Source organism: Mandrillus leucophaeus, unplaced genomic scaffold, assembly GCF_000951045.1.
Source record: "Mandrillus leucophaeus isolate KB7577 unplaced genomic scaffold, Mleu.le_1.0 Scaffold28, whole genome shotgun sequence".
Taxonomy (NCBI): Eukaryota; Metazoa; Chordata; class Mammalia; order Primates; family Cercopithecidae; genus Mandrillus; species Mandrillus leucophaeus.
The window spans coordinates 2,908,074-2,920,461 of record NW_012102920.1 but is presented as its reverse complement, the minus strand read 5'-3'; the positions used below and the strand labels follow the sequence as shown (position 1 = coordinate 2,920,461).

The window sequence follows — 12,388 nt, the reverse complement described above, 5'->3', positions numbered from 1 at the left end:
GGGGCGCTCGCGGGGTGCCCGTCTCCCGCCTCGTGGGAAGGGCTAGGACCCCCCAGGCCTCAGGGTGCGCTGAGGCTGGGAGTCCTCGGTCTTGGCCCCTCCACTGCAGGCACCATTGTGTTCTGGGCCCCGCAGATGGGTCATGTGGAAGGTCACGGCTTTGCCCTTGCCCTGACCCCACCTCCTATCCTTCCTCCAGCTCATCAGCAATTCCTGAGCAAGGCCCTGGGACCCAGGCTGTGTGGCCAGCACCCCCATGAGTCCCTGTTGCCCCATCCAGGCCAAACCCAGGCCTCCCACCTGTCCCAGCCCATGCAAGGCCTGGCTCACCACAGGGGGGCTTGTCTGCCAGGCCCGGCCCATCAGCCTGAGGGCCACGTGGCTGGACACGGGAAGGCCCTGCACTCCGCCCTCAGTGACCAGGCTCCGGTGCAAAAGGGTGATAGCCCCCCCAACCCGTGGTGCTGCCTGGCCCCCTCCCAGGCCCTGAGTAATCTGCTGCCTTTGTGTTTGCCAGGCAGTCATGCTGGGCACGACGTTGAAGCTGCAGCCAGAACTTGATGTTGAAAAGGTGAACGTCTTTCTCATGTAAATTGTTTGGGTTCAAACTTGGATAATGCCCAGGTCTCTAGAAACAGTGTTTGGTGGAGGTGGGGAGTCCACCAAGCCACAGAGGGGAGAGCAGGGCCATCGGGGACCGGGGAGGGCCTCAAGAGCCCCCTAAACCGCCATCCTCCTCGTGGGCTGACCTCAAATCAGACGTAGCCGCACATACAGGCACCCTGTGTCCGGCTGTGCCCCAAAGCCCTGAGTGTGCGCCCTGCAGCAGCTGGGGCCACCCCTTCCCTGGAATGGGTACCAGGTGCCTCAAGGACACACAGCCCATGTGCTTCTGGGACCCTCTTCTGCCGCACATCTCCATTGCGCAGTGGCTGGGGGAAGCAGTCACCTAACTGAATTTCTGGACAGATGACACAGTCCACGAACCCACAGTGTCTTCAGGGATGGCAGATCCAAGCTTCTACACTGGGAATCTGTCCCTGTCACAGGGACGCAGGTGGAACCTGCTGGTTAAGCAGGGGCGGGGCGGGGGAGGGGGGTGAGCACCACTCGGGCAGAGCCAGGTGGGGACAGGATGCATACCGGTCTCCCTAAAGACGGGGGGTGTCTACACCAAGGCTTTCGGGGCTGTGTTCTGGGCGATGGGTGCAGACTCTAGGTCTGCAAGAGCTGGGGCCAGAGAGGACTCTTGGGGCTTCGGATTCTGCCTGAGGACTGTGCCCCAAGGCACTGGCGGGCAGGTGGGCCCCATGCGGTCGGCGCCAGGCAGCCTCACCTGTGGGGCAGAGGCGGTGGGGGAAGGGAGGTGAGGAGCCTTCCTTGAGGGGCTTTGTCTGAGGGAACTGGTTCTTGCTGAGGGAATGGCTGGTGTGCCCCAAGGCCCAGCGCCACAGCCAGGGACTCCCTCAGGGCCTCCTGAAGGCACCGACAGTGTGTGGGTCTTGCAGTCCTCCTTGGGAGGCAGTGCTGGTATCCTGTGCCATGAGGAGGCATTTCCGGGCTGCCAGGGCTACTGCCGGTGGTTTGTCTCGGTCCTGCCTCCTCACATTTGGTGACAAATGAGCTTCCCCAGGGCGCCCCTTGCCTCTTAGGGCCTCCAGGCCTTCACCATGGAGATGGGGATGGCCACAGAGCCCACCGGGAGCCTGGGGTGGGTGTGTGTGAGCGCCAGTTCAGGCTGGGCGAGCACTGCTGGCCCTGGACGGCCTCCGGGGCCCTTTCGTTCTGATACTTTGGCCGCTCTCTGTGGGTTGGAGGTGAGTCAGGTTTTGGCTGAGGTGGTGGAGGCTGTGGCCTGACTGTGTGTCCCCCTGCAGATGAGCGTCCCACTGCTCCTCCAGGACAAGGTGGCCCTCATGGAGCGCTACGTGGCTGGCTTCCCGGACCTCCAGAGGAGGCTGCTGGCCCTCATGGATTCCTGGTGCCAGCCCGGCTTTGACATCAAGGACGTTGCCAGGTGAGTCCCGCGGGGCACTGGCAGCTGGCACCAGATGGCATCCTGGGAGTCCTGGTTAGGGAAGGGAGTTTGAGGGGGCAGCAGGCATGTGGGATGTGAGCTGTCCCCAGGAGGTTCTGGTGTTTGGGTCACAGCTACCATGTGACTGCAGCCGGAGCAGCTGCCTCTGGAGAGGAGAGGCTGGGGCTGGCAGCAGCACAGCCCTCTTCTCCCAAGTGAAAAGAGTTAACTGCTCTTAGAAGAGCAAAAATAATTCTCCACAGTGGCTCTTCTTATACAGACACGGCCACCATACTGCTTATTTGTTCATTCATTCCTTTGTTCTTTCATCTAATAAAGTTTTTGGAAGCACTTGGTGTGTGACATCTGTCAGCAATTACAGAGAAAAGGCAGCACCTGACAAGGAGCCCATATGGTGCCTGTATGGATTCAGGGAAACCGTGTGCCTGTGTGTGCATGTGTGTATGTGTGTGCACATGTGCATGTGTGTGTGTGCATGTGTGTGTCTCCGTGTGCACATGTGATATGTGTGTTTGCACATGTTTTGTATGCCTGCAGGTGTGCATGTGTGTGCATGTGTGTACATGTATGTGTGTGCCTGCAGGTGTGCATGTGTGTGCGCATGCATATCTGTGTGTGCATTGTGTTCATATTTGTGCAGGTGTGTATGCACGCATATGATGTGTACGTGTGTGTGCCTGCAGGTGTATATGTGTGTGTCTCTGTGTGTGCATGGTGGTGTGTGCGTGTGTGCATATGTGTGCCTGCAGTTGTGCGTGTGTGTGTGTCTGTGTGTGCATGTGTGTGTACATGTGTGTATGTGCATGTGTATGTACCTGCAGGTGTGCATGTGTATGCATGTGTGTGCATGCGTATCTGTGCATGCATTGTGTTCATGTTTGTGCAGGTCTGTATGTATGCATGTGTGTGTGTGTGTGTACGTGTGTGCCCCCACAGGTGTACATGTGCATGTCTGTGCATGCATGCGTGTGTGTACGTGTGTGTGCCTGCAGGTCTGTACGTGCATGTGTGTATGTACGTGTGTGTGCCTGCAGGTGTACATGTGCATGTCTGTGCATGCATGTGTGTATGTACGTGTGTGTGCCTGCAGGTCCGTACATGCATGTGTGTGTGTACGTGTGTGTGCCTGCAGGTCTGTACATGCATGTGTGTGTGTACCGTTTGTGTGCCTGCAGGTGTGCATGTGCATGTCTATGCATGTGTGCATGTGCGTGCGCGTGTGTGTGTGTGCGTGATATGAGGGATGATATCTGGGAGGGGAGGGGCTTCCTGCTGTGTATCTGGTCAAGGTGCTCCAAGAGTGAAGCAAGCTGAAAGGTCTGTGAAGGCTCCAGGGCCCATCCACTGGCAGGCAGATCCCGGCCTCCATGCCCCACACAGCCCCAGGGTCATCTCACTGGAGAGTCACAGGCTTAGACTTGGATGTCAGGCCACCCCGGGCCCATCCTCCTCCCCTTGTCCTCCCTTAGATCAATGGGCAAGTCACTTCCACTTTCTGAGTTCGTTTCCTCATTCACACAATGGGGCTGAGTCCACCTGACTCAAAGCATTGCTAAGACTTTTCATCAGAGGGAGCAGGCAGGGCACGCACAGAGCCAGGCCAGGCACAGGTGAGCACATAGTCAGTTGCCATCGATCCTATTACATTAAAAAAAAAAAAAAAAAAGACATAGGACCGGCCACAGTGACTCACACCCGTAATCCCAGCACTTTGGGAGGCCAAGGCAGGTGAATCACAAGGTCAGGAGATCGAGACCATCCTGGCTAACACGGTGAAACCCTGTCTGTACTAAAAATACAAAAAATTAGCCGGACACGGTGGCAGGTGCCTGTAGTCCCAGCTATTTGGGAGGCTAGGGCAGGAGAATGGAGTGAACACAGGAGGCAGAGCTTGCAGTGAGCTGAGATTGTGCCACTGCACTCCAGCCTGGGCAACAGAGCGAGACTCCGTCTAAAAAAAAAAAAAAGACATAGAACAAAACAGTGAATGCATTGATGGAGGTGGGAACCAGGGGATCTAATTGGGAAGAAAAGAAATATACATGGAAACTGGGAGGGTGAGAAAAACCCTGCAGTGTTAGATTTCATTGGAGATATTGGTTTAAATTAATGATTTTTTTTTTTTGAGACAAAGCCTCTGTTGCCTAGACTTGGAGTGTGGTGGCACAATCTTGGCTCACTGCAACCTCCACCTCCCGGGTTCAAATGATTCTCCTGTCTCAGCCTCCCAAGCAACTGAGATTGCAGGCATGCACCAACACACCCAGCTAATTTTTGTATTTTTAGTAGAGACAGGGTTCCACCATGTTGGCCAGGCTGGTCCCGAACCCCTGACCTCAGGTGATCCACCCACCTCAGGTGATCCTCCCGCCTCAGCCTCCTAAAGTGCTGGGATTACAGGCATGAACCACCGCACCTTCCCTAAAGTAACGATTTTTAAAATGTTTCCTAGCTCTGTGCTCTGAAAGGGCCTGGATGCAATGGCACCCCATAGCAATGGGCATGCCTGGCTGCCAGCTCAGTCACCAAATGCCATTCTCCACTGAAAGAAGCAAGGGCTTTTCAGAGAATAGACTGAGCACAGAAATGACAATGGTAATGGAGTAGAACACTTTGACTTTTAAAAGTCCACGAGTCCACAGTGATGCCCAAGGGAAGCAGGGAGGAAAGCTCTTCTTTACAACATCTTCCAGCTAACATGAAAAAGGAATGACAGGCCGGGCACGGTGGCTCAAGCCTGTAATCCCAGCACTTTGGGAGGCCGAGACGGGCGGATCACGAGGTCAGGAGATCGAGACCAGCCTGGCTAACACGGTGAAACCCCGTCTCTACTAGAAAATGCAAAAAACTAGCCGGGCGCGGTGGCGGGCGCTTATAGTCCCGGCTACTTGGGAGGCTGAGGCAGGAGAATGGCATGAATCCAGGAGGCGGAGCTTGCAGTAAGCTGAGATCAGGCCACTGCACTCCAGCCTGGGTGACAGAGCGAGACTCCGTCTCAAAAAAGAAGAAAAAAGAAAAAAAAAAAAGAAAAAAAATAGAAAAAGGAACGACAAAATTAAAAATCACCATATTGCAACTCTCCATAAAGTAACTGATTCAGGCATAGATCATCAAGGGATGCTAAGAAAGAAACAGATAAAAATGTGAGTGACCAACATCAAGAATGAAAGGGGGGACATTGTTACAGACCCTATAGACATTAAAGTGGTCGTAAGGGGATATTGTTTGCAACTTAATGCAAACATACTTGACCATTTAGATGTAATAGACCAAATTCCTGAAAAATACAATTTACCAAAACTGACACTAGAAAAAATAGAACATTTAAATAGTCCTATATATCTAGTAAGCAAATTAAATCCACAGTTTAAAGCTTTATCACAGAGAAAACTTTATTAGAACCCAAATGGTTTCAGTAGTGAATTTTTCAAACATTTAAGAAAGAAATTGCACCATGGTTGGATGCAGTGGCTCACACCTATAATCTCAGCCACTTTGGGAGGCTGAGGCAGGCGGATCACCTGAGGTCAGAAGTTTGAGAACAGCCTGGCCAACATGGTGAAATCCCATCTCTACTAAAAATACAAAAATTAGCCGGGTGTGGTGGCTCATGCCTATAATCCCAGCTACTCAGGAAGCTGAGGCAAGAGAATCACTTGAACCTAGGAGGCAGAGGTTGCAGTGAGCCCAGATCATGCCATTGCACTCCAACCTGGGCTTCAAGAGTGAAACTCCATCTCAAAACAACAACAACAGAGTGAGAAGACACCAACAGACTGGGAGAAAATATCTGAAAAAGATGTGGGATAAAGGACTATTATCCAAAATATACAGAGATCTCTCAAAACTCAGCAGTAAGAAAATGAACAACCCAAATTAAAATGGGCAGAGGGGCCGAGTGCAGTGGTTCACACCTGGAATCCCCACATTTTGGGACGCCAAGGTGGGGCAGATCCCTTGAGCCCAAGAGGTCGAGGCTGCAGTAAGCTGTGACTGCACCAGCGCACTCCAGGGGCAGAGTGAGACTCTATCAAAAGAAAAGAAAAGAAAAGAAGGGAGTTCCTTTCTATGCTTAGTTTGTTTAGAATTTTTATCAGAAATGTATGCTGGAATTTATAAAAATGACTTTTCTATTGAGATGAACACATGGTTTTTCTTTTTTGATCAGTTAATTTTGGGATAGATTCACTTGGCCATTAGGTATTATCTTTGGGGTAATTTTATTCCATTTGCTTAAATTTTGTTAGGAATGTTTGCATCCATGTCCATGAGGGATCTTGGTCTGTTATTGTCTTGTCTTGTAATATATGTTTACTTTTGGTATCAGAAAAATGCTTGCCTGATAGAATGAGCTTGGAATTATTCCCTTGCCTCTCAATTTTCTGGGAAAACTGTGTGCAGTTGGTATTACTTCTAACTGAAAACCCATTTCCTTAAAATAGGACTATTCAGATGGCCTATGTCTTTTTGAATGAGCTTTGGTTGTTTTTGTCTTTCAAGGAATTTGTCCATTTTATCTAAGTTGTCAAACTTACTGGCTTGAAGTTGTTCATAATATTCTGCTGTTACCTGTTTATTATCTGTAGACTCTGTAGTGATGTCAGTGCTCTCATTCCCAGTGCTGGTGATTTGTGTCTTTTTGTCCTGCAGTAATTCTATGATCTATGTCATTTCTAGGTCAGTTTCTACTCATCACAGTTTGCCTCATATTTCCTCTTCTCTGCATGCCTGGTAATTTTTTTTTTTTTTTTTTTTTTGACAGAGTCTCACTCTGTCGCCCAGACCGGAGTGCAATGGCGTGATCTCGGCTCACTGCAACCTCTGCCTCCCAGGTTCATGCCATTCGCCTGTCTCACCCTCCCGAGTAGCTGGGATTACAGGCTCCCGCCACCACGCCCGGCTAATTTTTGTATTTTTAGTAGAGATGGGGTTTCACCATGTTAGCCAGGATGGTCTCGATCTCCTGACCTCGTGATCTGCCCATCTCAGCCTCCCGAAGTGCTGGGATTACAGGCGTGAGCCACCGCGCCTGGCCTAACTTTCCCCTATTTCTGAGGCAAAAGCCTTCTTAGAACTATAGTCAGCCGGGCACGGTGGCTCACGCCTGTAATCCCAGCACTTCGGGAGGCCGAGACGGGTGGATCACCAGGTCAGGAGATGGAGACCATCCTGACTAACACGGTGAAACCCCGTCTCTACTAAAAAATACAAAAAACTAGCTGGGCGAGGTGGCGGGCGCCTGTAGTCCCAGCTACTCGGGAGGCTGAGGCAGGAGAATGGCGTAAACCCGGGAGGCGGAGCTTGCAGTGAGCTGAGATCCGGCCACTGCACTCCAGCCTGGGCGACAGAGCAAGACTCCGTCTCAAAAAAAAAAAAAAAAAACTATAGTCAATGCCCTGCCAATTAGGAAGCTTTTTAAACTCTGGGTCTTGGGAGCAGATCCTATTCCCAGCTCTTTGTAAGGCTTGAAAACTTCCCTGCGATGTGTTCAGGTGGCTCTTCCTCCGCTTTGTGTGATCTCCTTGCACACAGGGTGCTCTTCACTTGGGTGAGTTCTCGAGGCCGCTCCCTGCAGAGCTCCACAGCTCTTTTTCTGGGCATCTCTTCTCTGCGAACTCAGGGAAGCACCCGGTGTCTCTTGGGTTCCCCTTCCCTCGCATGTTGCTGGAAAGTTTCTCCAGGAGGGAAAAGGGGGTCATTGGCAGCCTCACTTCCCGTCACTCGGGCATCACTGCCCTGAGCCACCTGTTGCCTAATGTCTGAGAACTGCTGTTTTTATTCAGTACTGTACCAAGGACCCACACCAGGGTCCTTGGTAGGCAGGAAAATAAGTACAAAGACCAGGTACAAAGAAACAACTGTCATTTTCTCAGAAGATATGTTTTTATATGTAGGGGAAAAAAACCAAAAAATCTACAAATAAAGCATTAGAATTAATAAGTAAATTTAGCAAGATCACTGGTTACAAAGTAAGCTTATAAAAGCCAATCGTAGTTTTTATACTTGCAATAAAACTTGCTCAAATAGGATATAAAATCACTGAGAATAAAGACTGGGTGCGGTGGCTGACATCTGTATTCCCAGCACTTTGGGAGGTTGAGGCAGGTGGATCACTTGAGGTCAGGAGTTCGAGACCAGCCTAGCAAACACGGCAAAATTCCGTCTCTACTAAAAATACAAAAATTAGCTGGGTATGGTGGCGGGTGTCTGTAGTTCCAGGTACTCAGGAGGCTGAGGCAGGAGAATCACTTGAATCTGGGAGGCAGAGGTTGCAGTAAACTGATATCGTGCCATTGCACACCAGCCTGGGTGACACAGTGAGACTCCATCTCAAAAAAAAAAAAAAAAGAAAAGAAAGAAAAAGAAAAAAAAAGAATAACATAAGAGAATGACAAATTTGACTTAATACCTTCTGGACATCAAAGGACATCATTGAGAGAGTGATAAGGCAACTTCTAGACCAAGAGAAGATTATTTACAGTACATATCTTACAAAAGACTTATCCAGAATCTTTTTTAAGCAAAAAACCTACAAAGCAAATAAACAATAAAAGACAAACCAAGTTTTTAAATGAGCAAAAGACTTGAATAAGCACGTCACAAAAGAGGATATCCAGAGAGCCAATAAGTGTAGGAAAAGTTGCTAAGCACCATTAATATCAGGGAAATGCAAATGAAGCCACAACGAAATACCACTACCTCCTATCAGAAAGGCTAAAATTTAAAATTTGAACATACCAAGTGTTGACAAGGACATGGAGCAACCAGCACTCTCACACACTGCTGGTGGGATGTGCACTGTCGCAGACACTTCAGAAGATTAGCAGTTTCTACTAAAGCAAAAAAAACTTATGCCAACCCTATGACGTATGTTGTCCAAGTCCACTTAGCATATGCCCAAGAGAAATGAGCTCATTATTCACAAAAGCTCGCAGTCGTGGCAGCTTTAGTCATCGTCTCTGAAACCTGGGAGCAGCCCTAGTCCTCAGAGCAGCAGAGTGGATGCAGTGATCACGGTTCACAAACCCAGCTGTGAGAGACTGAACCTCGTCACACTCAGCAGCGTGGACAGAGACTGCGTGGAAGAAACCAGATCCAAAAGTGGCAGAAGTGTCCCTATTCTATCATTCCGTTTGTATCAAGTTCAAAATGAGGCAAATCATCTCTGGCCATAGAAGTCAGAGAAGTGTGGGGTGGGGATACACAGAGATGGACACGGGAGAAACTTTGGGGTGCTGGAATGTCCTTTATTTAAATGTTACATTAGAGACAGGGTCTCACTCTACTACCAAGGCTGGAGTGCAAGGACGCAATCACAGCTCACTGCAGCCTCAACCTCCTGGGTTCAAGCCATCCTCCTGCCTCAGCCTCCCAAGGTGATGGGATTACAGGCGTGAGCCACTGCACCTGGCCTGGAACGTTCTATGTTGAGATTTGGACAGTGGGTTTACCAGTGCATTTGCACCCATGATTGGCATACCTTACCATGTGTCACTTATACCCTCAGTAAATAGTTTATCTTAAAAAGCAGGACTTAGGCCAGGCGCAGTGGCTCATACCTGTAATCCCAGCACTTTGGGAGGCCGAGGCAGGTGGATCACGAGGTCAGATGAAGACCATCCTGGCTAACACGGTGAAACCCCGTCTCTACTAAAAATACAAAAAAATTAGCCAGGTGTGGTGGCGGGCGCCTGTAGTCCCAGCTACTCGGGAGGCTGAGGCAGGAGAATGGCGTGAACCCAGGAGGCGGAGCTTGCAGTGAGCCGAGATCGCACCACTCACTCCAGCCTGGGCAACAGAGCGAGACTCTGTCTCAAAAAAAAAAAAAAAAAAAAAAAAGTGGGACTTGCCAGGTGCAGTGGGAGGATCAGTCGAGGCCAGGAGTTTGAAACCAGCCTAGGCAACATGACAAAACCCCGTCTCTACAAAAAATACGAAAATTAGCCAGCCATGGTGGTGCATGCCTGTAGTCTCGCTACTCAGGGGGCTGAGGTGGGAGGATCACTTGAGGCCGGGCGGTTGAGGCTGCAGTGAGCCTTGATCATACCACTGCAGTCCAGCCTGGGGGACAGAGTGTCAAATATATATATTTAACTTTTTAAAAAGTTTTAAGTAGGACTTACAGTTTAAAGTGACATTTAAACACAAGCATCTATTGCCTCTTTGCTTTAAAATGAAGACAAAAATTTCAAGAGAATAAGAGAGGAGATGGGAGCTGGAACCTGGAAGGCAGATGTCCAGGCGGCGACAGTCCTCAGAGGCCTGAGAGTGCGGAACCGCAAATGGAAGAAGCCAGTTGGCTTTGGAGCCTCAGGGGGGCACAGGAAGTGGAGGCCCAGATTCCTTCAAGAAGCTGGGCTGGAAACAGGGTCTCCAGGGGGCCTTTGTGAGTGGCACGGTTAAGGACGGGGCTAGGGCTCCGTGCTGAAACCAGAAGGATACAGGTGAGACCCTTGCTGGAGGTGCACAGACGCTTCTCAGCCAACAGTACCTCTGGCCTTCCAGGGCTGCCAGGCCACGCCGTGCACACAGGGAGGTGGCTCCTCTGTAGGGCAGCACTGGGCAGGAGCAGTCAGGGTTGTGGGGCCTCTCGCCAGCCACAGGTGCGCTGACAGTAACGCACGGGGATGGTTAACACTGCGTGTCACCTTGATCGGATGGAAGGATGCAAAGTATTGATGCTGGGTGTCTCTGTGAGGGTGTTGCCAAAGGAGACTCACCTTCGACTGAGTGGACGAGGAGAGGCCGACCCACCCTCAATCTGGGGGGCACCATCTAGTCGGCTGCCAGCAAGGCTAGAATATAAAGCAGGCAGAAGAACGTGAAAAGGCAAGATGGGCCTAGCCTCCCAGCCTACATCTTTCTCCCATGCTGGATGCCTCCTGCCCTCGAACATCAGATTCCAAGTTCTTCGGCTTTGAGACTGGGGCTGGCTCTCCTTGCTCCTCAACTTACAGATGGCCTATTTTAGTACCCTGTGATTGTGTGAGTTAATACTTAGTAAACTCACTATATATATAGATAGATAGGTAGATAGATATAAAATATATCTATATATATATATTACTTATAATACATATATGTATGTATATCCTATGGGTTCTGTCCCCCTAGAGAACCCTGACTAGTACACACACTAAGCTGGAGCTTGGAGGAAGCAAAAGAACACTTAAAAGCACAAACGCTGTAACCAGGATCTTTGGAAGATACCGCGTCTGTGAAGTGGAGGTGGGGTTCCCACAGAAAGAGCTTTCAGACTATAGGACAGAACCTGGTGGATGAAGGACAGGATGAGAAATGAAAGCTCGGTGGGAGGTTTGGAAGATAAATTTGAAGTTGTCTTCCAAGAAGTAGTACAAAATACATAAAGAGAAGGACCATCAGAGAAAGGATGTTTAAAATTGGAGATGCCGTCAAGAAGGTCCAACATACAAATAACGGGGATTCCAGGAAGAAGGGAGAGCAGGGAAGGAAATTCCTAAGTAATTCTTCACTGACGGGTTTCCAGACGTGAGGCCACGGGAGCCCCTACAGGAACCGGACTTGGCAGGTTTGTGGAGTGGCCGAAGGGGGGTGGAGAGAGACCCCCTGGGGGGGCACATCGTCATGAAATTTCTCAACACTAGTGAAAATGGAAGACCTCAAAACCTCCGGAAGAGCAGGTCACATCAGAGGGGCAGGAAGAGGAACGGGTTCTGGGGTCTCAACAGCAGTTCTGGGAGCAAAGCCTGCCTGTGCTAAGGGAACGTCATCTCGACCCAGAAGTCCTGGCTCCACTGAACTCTCAAGTTGGGGTGCAGCAGGCCCAGACCCTGGAGGTGCACAGCTCCAAAAATACTCCGTGGACCTTATCTTGGGAAACACCCAACAGCTGAGCTTCACCACTACCTGGAGGTCGGAGGGTGTGGACCAGGGCACGGCGGGGGTCAGTCCCAGGACCGTGCAGGGCAGGAGCTAGAGAGTGGCTGGAGGGGCAGGAGGAGCCAAGTGTCAAGGGACCAGGACGGGAAACTGAGAGACAACAGAGCCAGAGAAGCATCAACCCTGAAAGCAGCAGCAGAAGGCTGAGCTGTTGAGGCCGTTACGCGGCCAGAATATCACCAGTGAGAAGGTGCTGATTTAGCTAAAACTCTAATACTGTTAATTTGGGAGTCCGCCTTCCATGGGGAGAAGTCAGTACCAAATACCCAGAAGTCAATAGTCAAGAGATCACAATCCAAGGATGTTGCCCAGAAACGTGGAGGCAAATGCACAACCATTTCTTTTTTTTTTTTTTTGAGACGGAGTCTCGCTCTGTCGCCCAGGCTGGAGTGCAGTGGCCGGATCTCAGCTCACTGCAAGCTCCGCCTC

General features: G+C 50.4%; 1 protein-coding gene across 1 annotated transcript in view; it reads left to right on the top strand.

Moving 5' to 3' along the window:
• The window catches only part of EXD3 (exonuclease 3'-5' domain containing 3), a 117,425-nt gene that overhangs the window by 31,409 nt on the left and 73,628 nt on the right, over nt 1-12,388 (top strand). Inside the window, exons 5-7 of the mRNA XM_011985180.1 lie at nt 518-571; nt 1,878-2,017; nt 2,152-2,232. Coding sequence (XP_011840570.1) covers nt 518-571; nt 1,878-2,017; nt 2,152-2,232 — 275 coding nt within the window. The remainder of the gene's footprint in view (nt 1-517; nt 572-1,877; nt 2,018-2,151; nt 2,233-12,388) is intronic.